The following is a 12,247-nucleotide window of genomic DNA, read 5'->3' as shown; positions in this document are numbered from 1 at the left end:
ATAGTGATGTCTCTCTCTCCTCCCTGCTGCAGTGACCACCACAGAACATCAACAGTGTTTATAGTGTTGTCTCTCTCTCCTTCCTGCTGCAGTGACCACCACAGAACATCAACAGTGTGTATAGTGTTGTCTCTCTCTCCTCCCTGCTGCAGTGACCACCACAGAACATCAACAGTGTTTATAGTGTTGTCTCTCTCTCCTTCCTGCTGCAGTGACCACCACAGAACATCCACAGTGTTTATAGTGTTGTCTCTCTCTCCTCCCTGCTGCAGTGACCACCACAGAACATCAACAGTGTTTATAGTGTTGTCTCTCTCCTTCCTGCTGCAGTGACCACCACAGAACATCCACAGTGTTTATAGTGTTGTCTCTCTCTCCTCCCTGCTGCAGTGACCACCACAGAACATCAACAGTGTTTATAGTGTTGTCTCTCTCTCCTTCCTGCTGCAGTGACCACCACAGAACATGAACAGTGTTTATAGTGTTGTCTCTCTCCTCCCTGCTGCAGCGACCACCACAGAACATCAACAGTGTTTATAGTGTTGTCTCTCTCTCCTCCCTGCTGCAGTGACCACCACAGAACATCCACAGTGTTTATAGTGTTGTCTCTCTCTCCTCCCTGCTGCATTGACCACCACAGAACATCAACAGTGTGTATTGTACTGTCAATGTTGCTGCAACATAATTACAGCCATTTCTGACTGAAAAGTTATGTTACCGAAATTCCTAATTTGTTTAGGTAAAACATTCCCTATTCCCTGAACCCTCGCTCTCTTTACGTAACACATGTATGCATCGCATGCACATGACTAATAGGGCCTGACCTATAGCATATCAGAATCACATCAATAAACTGCTTATAACAAACTCTGAACACCGTAACGCATGACAGCAAAATGGATGCACAGGAAGTGACAAACAAACTCGATACGGGAGAATGTTTACTGGTTGCTCAAGAGGTAAAAGGGCCGTTCAGATGTGAGGAATAAATTTGACAAGTTGTGGAAAATCCTGGAGATCAAGAAAAAGAAGGTAAGGAGCCAGCGCTTCATGTATATTATGTCTCTGCCAAACAGCTGCTGTTAGATTACAATACAACATTTCCTACCATTTGGAACAATGTAAACAACATCAAATAAATTACAAGCGTAATAGAGAGTCTATTGTAACAATTTGAGTTTTTTTCTTGTAAAGCCTTTATTACAGCAAAGACTAAAAACAGTCACATTTATTTGTGAACGCAATTTACTAAATGGGGGAGTTTAGGCCTATTTATTGGAGTAGCCCATATAAGTGTTGAAATATAGGCCTAAGGCCTCAGTAAGTTACAGTATGAAGACTAAACAGGATGTGCTCTTAGGCCTACAGCTCAATGGTGGTTATACAAGGCTGCTATACTAAGCCTACTAATGATAATGACATGACTTATTATTATAATTATCATGCTCATCATAATAATAGTAATAATAACAACAAGAAGGAGATCAAGGAAAAAAATTTTTAAATATTTTTTTAAAATTATTATAAATATAATTTTGGGGACAATTTGGAACAGAGTAAACAACATGAAATAAATGATAAATAATGCCAGAGAGGCTGGTCTAATGAAAAAAAGTGTACAGCCTTTATTACAGCATAGCAAAGATTAAAAACAGACACATTTCTGGAATTGTTTATTCGACATGTGGTTGCGTAAGGCTTATTGCTCACAGAATCAGTAGGCTATTAAACAAACAGTCAAACAGACAACAGAAGCAAGATCTGTTTTATTTCTGTCGATATATATGGAAGATTTACAAAGCCAGGCACATTTAACAGTTTGGCTGTTGATTATAGACCTAATTAAGTTGGAGTTTCCTCTCTCCTCACTTTTCTTAGACAATTAAGGCTGTTGTCTCGTCTCCTGACTCCGCTGCTGCTTCGGCCGCATTGTTCTCAACGCCAATATGCTGGTTAACTTTGCTATTATGCACATAGCAACATGGTCTAGAAAAAAATGCAAATTCAACAGCACACTGATGTGTTTCAGAACCTGATGTGTTTCAGGACAGTAACCACTATCCAACGTGGGAGAAAGCGCATTTGCTATAAAATCATTTTCATTTTGATTCTGGTTCTTACATAATATAACCATACACAATTTCAGTAGCACATCTCTTAGACTGATGGACTGTGCCATCCCCATGGCCTCCACAATGGATCAGTCCACTCAGACAGGCGCCAATCAGACAGGTGTCTTGTACACCATGATATTTTTGAGAAAGACTGGAAGACAGGACCCCTACCTGCTGTAATCTAGTAGGATAAAGACTGGAGAACAGGACCCCTACCTGCTGTAATCTACTGTAGTAGGAGAAAGACTGGAGGACAGGACCCCTACCTGCTGACATCTACTGTAGTAGGAGAAAGACTGGAGGACAGGACCCCTACCTGCTGTAATCTACTGTAGTAGGAGAAAGACTGGAGAACAGGACCCCTACCTGCTGTAATCTAGTAGGAGAAAGACTGGAGGACAGGACCCCTACCTACTGTAATCTACTGTAGTAGGAGAAAGACTGGAGGACAGGGCCCCTACCTGCTGTAATCTACTGTAGGTGGAGAAAGACTGGAGGACAGGACCCCTACCTGCTGTAATCTAGTAGGAGAAAGACTGGAGGACAGGACCCATACAGCTGTAATCTAGTAGGAGAAAGACTGGAGGACAGGACCCCTACCTGCTGTAATCTACTGTAGTAGGAGAAAGACTGGAGGACAGGACCCCTACCTGCTGTAATCTAGTAGGAGAAAGACTGGAGGACAGGACCCATACAGCTGTAATCTAGTAGGAGAAAGACTGGAGGACAGGACCCCTACCTGCTGTAATCTACTGTAGTAGGAGAAAGACTGGAGGACAGGACCCCTACCTGCTGTAATCTACTGTAGTAGGAGAAAGACTGGAGGACAGGACCCCTACCTGCTGTAATCTAGTAGGAGAAAGACTGGAGGACAGGACCCATACAGCTGTAATCTAGTAGGAGAAAGACTGGAGGACAGAACCCCTACCTGCTGTAATCTAGTAGGAGAAAGACTGGAGGACAGGACCCCTACCTGCTGTAATCTACTGTAGTAGGAGAAAGACTGGAGGACAGGACCCCTACCTGCTGTAATCTACTGTAGTAGGAGAAAGACTGGAGGACAGGACCCCTACCTGCTGTAATCTACTGTAGTAGGAGAAAGACTGGAGGACAGGACCCCTACCTGCTGTAATCTAGTAGGATAAAGACTGGAGGACAGGACCCATACAGCTGTAATCTACTGTAGTAGGAGAAAGACTGGAGGACAGAACCCCTACCTGCTGTAATCTAGTAGGAGAAAGACTGGAGGACAGGACCCCTACCTGCTGTAATCTAGTAGGAGAAAGACTGGAGGACAGGATCCCTACCTGCTGTAATCTAGTAGGAGAAAGACTGGAGGACAGGACCCATACAGCTGTAATCTAGTAGGAGAAAGACTGGAGGACAGGACCCCTACCTGCTGTAATCTAGTAGGAGAAAGACTGGAGGACAGGACCTCTACCTGCTGTAATCTAGTAGGATAAAGACTGGAGGACAGGACCCCTACCTGCTGACATCTACTGTAGTAGGAGAAAGACTGGAGGACAGGACCCCTACCTGCTGTAATCTACTGTAGTAGGAGAAAGACTGGAGAACAGGACCCCTACCTGCTGTAATCTAGTAGGAGAAAGACTGGAGGACAGGACCCCTACCTACTGTAATCTACTGTAGTAGGAGAAAGACTGGAGGACAGGGCCCCTACCTGCTGTAATCTCCTGTAGTAGGAGAAAGACTGGAGGACAGGACCCCTAACTGCTGTAATCTACTGTAGGTGGAGAAAGACTGGAGGACAGGACCCCTACCTGCTGTAATCTACTGTAGTAGGAGAAAGACTGGAGGACAGGACCCCTACCTGCTGTAATCTAGTAGGAGAAAGACTGGAGGACAGGACCCATACAGCTGTAATCTAGTAGGAGAAAGACTGGAGGACAGAACCCCTACCTGCTGTAATCTAGTAGGAGAAAGACTGGAGGACAGGACCCCTACCTGCTGTAATCTACTGTAGTAGGAGAAAGACTGGAGGACAGGACCCCTACCTGCTGTAATCTAGTAGGAGAAAGACTGGAGGACAGGACCCATACAGCTGTAATCTAGTAGGAGAAAGACTGGAGGACAGAACCCCTACCTGCTGTAATCTAGTAGGAGAAAGACTGGAGGACAGGACCCCTACCTGCTGTAATCTACTGTAGTAGGAGAAAGACTGGAGGACAGGACCCCTACCTGCTGTAATCTACTGTAGTAGGAGAAAGACTGGAGGACAGGACCCCTACCTGCTGTAATCTACTGTAGTAGGAGAAAGACTGGAGGACAGGACCCCTACCTGCTGTAATCTAGTAGGATAAAGACTGGAGGACAGGACCCATACAGCTGTAATCTACTGTAGTAGGAGAAAGACTGGAGGACAGAACCCCTACCTGCTGTAATCTAGTAGGAGAAAGACTGGAGGACAGGACCCCTACCTGCTGTAATCTAGTAGGAGAAAGACTGGAGGACAGGATCCCTACCTGCTGTAATCTAGTAGGAGAAAGACTGGAGGACAGGACCCATACAGCTGTAATCTAGTAGGAGAAAGACTGGAGGACAGGACCCCTACCTGCTGTAATCTAGTAGGAGAAAGACTGGAGGACAGGACCTCTACCTGCTGTAATCTAGTAGGATAAAGACTGGAGGACAGGACCCCTACCTGCTGTAATCTAGTAGGAGAAAGACTGGAGGACAGAACCCCTACCTGCTGTAATCTACTGTAGTAGGAGAAAGACTGGAGGACAGAACCCCTACCTGCTGTAATCTAGTAGGAGAAAGACTGGAGAACAGGACCCCTACCTGCTGTAATCTACTGTAGTAGGAGAAAGACTGGAGGACAGGACCCCTACCTGCTGACATCTACTGTAGTAGGAGAAAGACTGGAGGACAGGACCCCTACCTGCTGTAATCTAGTAGGAGAAAGACTGGATGACAGGACCCCTACCTGCTCTAATCTAGTAGGATAAAGACTGGAGGACAGGACCCATACAGCTGTAATCTATACAGCAAACACTTTGACAAGATGAAAAGAAAAACGGAGAGAGAGCGAGAGCGAGAGAACGGGGGCGGAGAAGGAGGGGGCACAGATCAATCACTTGGACCCATACAGCTGTAATCTAGTAGGAGAAAGACTGGAGGACAGAACCCCTACCTGCTGTAATCTAGTAGGAGAAAGACTGGAGGACAGGACCCCTACCTGCTGTAATCTACTGTAGTAGGAGAAAGACTGGAGGACAGGACCCCTACCTGCTGTAATCTAGTAGGAGAAAGACTGGAGGACAGAACCCCTACCTGCTGTAATCTAGTAGGAGAAAGACTGGAGGACAGGACCCCTACCTGCTGTAATCTACTGTAGTAGGAGAAAGACTGGAGGACAGGACCCATACAGCTGTAATCTAGTAGGAGAAAGACTGGAGGACAGGACCCCTACCTGCTGTAATCTAGTAGGAGAAAGACTGGAGGACAGGACCTCTACCTGCTGTAATCTAGTAGGATAAAGACTGGAGGACAGGACCCCTACCTGCTGTAATCTAGTAGGAGAAAGACTGGAGGACAGAACCCCTACCTGCTGTAATCTACTGTAGTAGGAGAAAGACTGGAGGACAGAACCCCTACCTGCTGTAATCTAGTAGGAGAAAGACTGGAGGACAGGACCCCTACCTGCTGTAATCTACTGTAGTAGGAGAAAGACTGGAGGACAGGACCCCTACCTGCTGTAATCTACTGTAGTAGGATAAAGACTGGAGAACAGGACCCCTACCTGCTGTAATCTAGTAGGAGAAAGACTGGATGACAGGACCCCTACCTGCTGTAATCTAGTAGGATAAAGACTGGAGGACAGGACCCATACAGCTGTAATCTATACAGCAAACACTTTGACAAGATGAAAAGAAAAACGGAGAGAGAGCGAGAGCGAGAGAACGGGGGCGGAGAAGGAGGGGGCACAGATCAATCACTTGTTCCATGCTCTGACACTTCAGACATTTCCCCGTGATCTCTCTCTAGCTTGGAACACCTACAGGGCTACAGTTTGAAGAGAAAGGTGTGCTGCTCTGGTGCAGGGAACCACAGTGACCATGTAATCATGTTAGTGCTGTATGGAGTGATTCCAAGCCATGGTGTTATATAAGAAAATCACGAAGCCATGAATTTATAACACGATAAGTGCATGACAGGATCACATGTAGGATCTTAATTTGAGCCAGTTTGCTACAGCAGGAAAATAATCCTGCAGCAACAGGAAATGTGAATTATGTGATTATAATTCATGGATATTTTTGTAGGGGTTGATACATTTTTCATAAAGGAAAATCAAGTATGACATTTCAAAGGGGAAATTACAAACTTCAGAAGTATTTTTAAAAACACACTACACATTTGACATTTCCTGGAAAGTTCTCCTGCAACATGGTGATCAAATTAAGATCATACGTCTGTGGCCTTCTATAGTCCTATTTTAATGCTGTGATAATGCAGTATTGAATAAGGTGTGTGTAGACGATTCTGTACATTTGTTCTACCTTAAATAACAATGACATGCTATGTTGAAATATACACTGAGTATACCAAACATTAGGAACACCTTCCTAATATTGAGTTGCACCCCCCCCTCCCCCACCCCCACCCCCCACCCCCACCAGGCACCTACTACCATACCCCGTTTAAAGACACTTAAATATTTTCTTGCCCATTCACCGCCTGAATTGCACAAATAGACAATCCATGTCTCAATTGTCTCCAAGCTTAAGAATTTAACATGTCTCCTCCCCTTCATCAACACTGATTGAAGTGGATTTAACAAGTGACATCAACAAGGGATCTTAACTTTCACCTGGATTCACCTGGTCAGTCTGTGTTATGGAAAGGGCAGGTGTTAAGGATTGGACCCTTTTTTCAAAAATCCCCTAAAATGACATACCCAAATCTAACTGTCTGTGGCTCATGACACCAAGCACAGTTGACGTCGGAAGGTTACATACACCTTAGCCAAATACATTTAAACTCAGATTTTCACAATTCCTGACATTGAATCCTAGTAAAATTTCCCTGTCTTCGGTCAGTTAGGATCACCACTTTATTTTAAGTATTTGAAATGTCAGAATAATAGTAGAGAGAATGATTTATTTCAGCTTTTATTTATTTCATCACATTCCCGGTGGGTCAGAAGTTTACATACACTCAATTAGTATTTGGTAGCATTGCCTTTAAAGTGTTTAACTTGGGTCAAGCGTTTCGGGTAGCCTTCCACAAGCTTCCCACAATAAGTTGGGAAATTTTGGCCCATTCCTCCTGACAGAGCTGGTGTAACTGAGTCAGGTTTGTAGGCCTCTTTGCTCGCACACACTTTTTCAGTTCTGCCCACAAATTTTCTATAGGATTGAGGTCAGGGCTTTGTGATGGCCACTCCAATACCTTGACTTTGTTGTCCTTATGCCATCTTGCCACAACTTTGGAAGTATGCTTGGGGTCATTGTCCATTTGGAAGACCCATTTGCGACCAAGCTTTAACTTCCTGACTGATGTCTCGAGATGTTGCTTCAATATATCCACATAATTTTACTGCCTCATGAAGCCATCTATTTTGTGAAGTGCACCAGTCCCTCCTGCAGCAAAGCACCCCCACAACATGATGCTGCCACCCCCGTGCCTCACGGTTGGGATGGTGTTCTTCGGCTTGCAAGCCTCCCTATATTTCCTCCAAACATAATGATGGTCATTATGGTCAAACACTTCTATCTTTGTTTCATCAGACCAGAGGACATTTCTCCAAAAAGTACGATCTTTGTCCCCATGTGCAGTTGCAAACCGTAGTCTGGATTTTATATGGTGGTTTTGGAGCAGTGGCTTCTTCCTTGCTGAGCGGCCTTTCAGGTTACGTCGATATAGGACTCGTTTAACTGTGGATATAGATACTTTTGTACCTGTTTCCTCCAGCATCTTCACAAGGTCCTTTGCTGTTGTTCTGGGATTAATTTGCACTTTTCACACCAAAGTGCGTTTGTAACGGCATTCTTCCTCCTCTTCTGAGGGGGAATAGCGAGAAGGATCGGAGGACCAATGCGCAGCGTGGTAAGTGTCCTTAATGTTTATTTATATACATAAACTGAACACTACAAAACAATAAACGTGAAACGAACGAAACCGAAACAGTACCGCGTGGCAACAAACACTCACACGGAAACAAACACCCACAACTCAAAAGTGAAACCCAGGCTACCTAAGTATGATTCTCAATCAGAGACAACTATCGACACCTGCCTCTGATTGAGAAGCATACTAGCCTGAACTCAAAACCCCAACATAGAAAAACATACATAGACTGCCCACCCCAACTCACGCCCTGACCATACTAAATAAAGACAAAACAAAGGAAATAAAGGTCAGAACATGACAGCGTTCATCTCTAGAAGACAGAACGCATCTCCTTCCTGAGCGTTATGGCGGCTGCGTGGTCCCATGGTGTTTATACTTGCGTACTATTGTTTGTACAGATGAACGTGGTACCTTCAGGCGATTGGAAATTGCTCCCAAGGATGAACCAGACTTGTGGAGGTCTACAATTATTTTCTAATAATACATTAAAAAAACTGAAACCATATCATGACCAAGACTTGGCATCTATAAGGACTTATTTATGCATAATGTAAGCAATGACATGAGATAAATATATATTAGATACACACACAAAACTAGTCAAAATAATGATTTTGATTTTCCCATGATGTCAAGCAAAGAGGCAGAGTTTGAAGAGAGTTTGAAGAGTTTGAAGGTAGGCCTTGCAATACATTCACAGGTACACCTCCAATTGACTCAAATGGTGTCAATTAGCCCATCAGAAGCTTCTAAAGCCATGACATCATTTTCTGGAATTTTCCATGCTGTTTAAAGGCTCCGTCAACTAAACTTCTGACCCACTGGAATTGTGATAAAATGAATTATAAGTGAAATAATCTGTCTGTAAACAATGCAGAAATGCAGAAAGTAGATGTCCTACCCGACTTGCCAAAACTATAGTTTGTTAACAAGAAATTTGTGGAGTGGTTGAAAAAGAAGATTTAATGACTCCAACCTAAGTGTATGTAAACCTCCGATTTCATATGCATATTCTTGATACCATTTGAAAGGAAACACTTTGAAGTTTGTGGAACTGTGAAATGAATGAAGGAGAATATAATTAGATCTGGTAAAAGATCATACAAAGAAAAAAACGTTTTTTTTTTGTTTTTCTGCACCATCATCTTTGAAATGCAAGAGAAAGGCCATAATATATTATTATTACATTTAGATTTTGACCACTAGATGGCAGCAGTGTATGTGCAAAGTTTTAGACGGATCCAATCAACCATTGCATTCTGTTAAAAATGTTGTATCATGACTGCCCAAATGTGCCTAATTGGTTTATTAATAACTTTTCAAGCTCCTCAAACAATAGCAAGGTAGCTACTGTAAATTGGTCAGTGCAGTTCGATTAACAAGAATTGAACCTTTCTGCCAATATCAGATATGTCTATGTCCTGGGAAATGTTCTTGTTACTTACAACCTCATGCTAAACACAATAGCCTACTTTAGCTCAACCGTACCGAGGTGGACCCACCAATCCTGTAAAAGTTAACCACTTCACATGTTTCTGACAGAAAATAACAACTGAGAATGCAGTTGCAAGGTACACATGATCCCTGCCCAAGGTCAAACGAGGAAACTGAAAACGGACCGATGGCGGAGAATATTTCCTCACTGATGCCAGTCCAACTGACAGAGGGAACTCGAGAATGAATGCATTATTCAAGGTTGTGGATGAGATTGCCTGAGCACAAAAGATTCCAAGAGATCTGGAGACACCAGTCCTACCTCACAGTACTCAGTGATGATGCAGAAGGAGTCTCTATGCAGAAAGCTGCTGTAGAAAGTGATGATGGCTGGGTGGTGGAGCTGGGACAGGAGCTGAGCCTCCTGGGATGCCTGGACTGTCTCGTTAGGACGCAGGTCCCCCAGAGGGATCTCCTTCAGCACCTTACTAGGGATCAAAGGTCAGACGGCAGAGGAGAGAGAAAGGTTATAGTAAAGGGTTTTTCCAAAATGGGCAACACATGTACGTAGTAGCAAGTTATTTTTATTTTTTATTTAACCAAGCAAGTCAGTTAAGAACAAATTCTTATTTACAATAACAGCCTAAGAACAGTGGGTTAACTGCCTTGTTCAGGAGCAGAACGACAGATTTTTACCTTGTCAGCTCGGGGATCTAGCAACCTTTCAGTTACTGGCTCTAACCACTAGGCTACCTGCTGCCCATATATCAATATAGAGTATTAGGGAGTGCAAATGTGAAAAGCTGGCAATAGACGTAAGTTGACCACCGTACCCCAATTATCATCCTGGGCAGGGACAGGGAACATCATTCAGACAGATCGTTTAAAATGTATGTTTTCTCCCGTCCCCTGTCTGGTCCTGGGTACATACACACATGTACGCCACCTCTCCTCCTCTCTACCTCTCCTCCTCTCTTCCTCTCCTCCTCTCTATCGCTCCTCCTCTCTACCTCTCCTCCTCTCATCCTCTCCTCCTCTCCACCTCTCCTCCTCTCTACCTCTCCTCCTCTCTATCGCTCCTCCTCTCTACCTCTCCTCCTCTCATCCTCTCCTCCTCTCCACCTCTCCTCCTCTCTACCTCTCCTCCTCTCTATCGCTCCTCCTCTCTACCTCTCCTCCTCTCTATCGCTCCTCCTCTCTACCTCTCCTCCTCTCTACCTCTCCTCCTCTCTATCGCTCCTCCTCTCTACCTCTCTACCTCTCCTCCTCTCTACCTCTCCTCCTCTCTTCCTCTCCTCCTCTCTTCCTCTCCTCCTCTCTATCTCTCCTCCTCTCTTCCTCTCCTCCTCTCTACCTCTCCTCCTCTCTATCACTCCTCCTCTCTACCTCTCCTCCTCTCTATCGCTCCTCCTTTCTACCTCTCCTCCTCTCTACCTCTCCTCCTCTCTACCTCTCCTCCTCTCTTCCTCTCCTCCTCTCTACCTCTCCTCCTCTCTACCTCTCCTCCTCTCTTCCTCTCCTCCTCTCTACCTCTCCTCTCTACCTCTCCTCCTCTCTACCTCTCCTCCTCTCTACCGCTCCTCCTCTCCTCCTCTCTATCGCTCCTCCTCTCTACCTCTCCTCCTCTCTACCTCTCCTCTCTATCGCTCCTCCTCTCTACCTCTCCTCCTCTCTACCGCTCCTCCTCTCTATCGCTCCTCCTCTCTTACCTCTCCTCCTCTCTTCCTCTCCTCTCTACCTCTCCTCCTCTCATCCTCTCCTCCTCTCTACCTCTCCTCCTCTCTATCGCTCCTCTTCTCTTCCTCTCCTCCTCTCTACCTCTCCTCCTCTCCACCTCTCCTCCTCTCTACCTCTCCTTCTCTCTACCTCTCCTCCTCTCTTCCTCTCCTCCTCTCTACCTCTCCTCCTCTCTATCGCTCCTCCTCTCTACCTCTCCACCTCTCCTCCTCTCTTCCTCTCCTCCTCTCTTCCTCTCCCCGTCTACCTCTCCTCCTTTCTTCCTCTCCTCCTCTCTACCTCTCCTCCTCTCTATCGCTCCTCCTCTCTACCTCTCCTCCTCTCTACCTCTCCTCTCTATCACTCCTCCTCTCTACCTCTCCTCCTCTCATCCTCTCCTCACCTCTTCCTCTCCTCCTCTCTACCTCTCCTCCTCTCTATCGCTCCTCCTCTCTACCTCTCCTCCTCTCTATCGCTCCTCCTCTCTACCTCTCCTCCTCTCTACCTCTCCTCCTCTCTATCACTCCTCCTCTCTACCTCTCCTCCTCTCTACTTCTCCTCCTTTCTTCCTCTCCTCTCTACCTCTCCTCTCTACCTCTCCTCCTCTCTACCTCTCCTCTTCTCTTCCTCTCCTCCTCTCTACCTCTCCTCTCTACCTCTCCTCCTCTCTTCCTCTCCTCCTCTCTAACTCTCCTCTCTACCTCTCCACCTCTCCTCCTCTCTACCTCTCCTCCTCTCTATCGCTCCTCCTCTCTACCTCTCCTCCTCTCTTCATCTCCTCATCTCTACATCTCCTCCTCTCTACCTCTCCTCCTCTCTACCTCTCCTCTTCTCTTCCTCTCCTCCTCTCTACCTCTCCTCTCTACCTCTCCTCCTCTCTTCCTCTC

At 45.4% G+C, this 12,247-nt stretch overlaps 1 protein-coding gene across 1 annotated transcript in view; it reads right to left on the bottom strand.

The window, feature by feature from the left end:
- Positions 1-12,247, bottom strand: part of LOC110520779 (serine/threonine-protein kinase Nek11-like) — a 93,928-nt gene that overhangs the window by 66,542 nt on the left and 15,139 nt on the right. Inside the window, exon 3 of the mRNA XM_036966585.1 lies at positions 9,967-10,132. Coding sequence (XP_036822480.1) covers positions 9,967-10,132 — 166 coding nt within the window. The remainder of the gene's footprint in view (positions 1-9,966; positions 10,133-12,247) is intronic.

This window comes from Oncorhynchus mykiss, chromosome 3 (genome assembly GCF_013265735.2).
Source record: "Oncorhynchus mykiss isolate Arlee chromosome 3, USDA_OmykA_1.1, whole genome shotgun sequence".
Classification (NCBI taxonomy): domain Eukaryota; kingdom Metazoa; phylum Chordata; class Actinopteri; order Salmoniformes; family Salmonidae; genus Oncorhynchus; species Oncorhynchus mykiss.
Note: the sequence above shows the minus strand (reverse complement) of the source record. Positions and strands in the feature narration are given on the sequence as shown.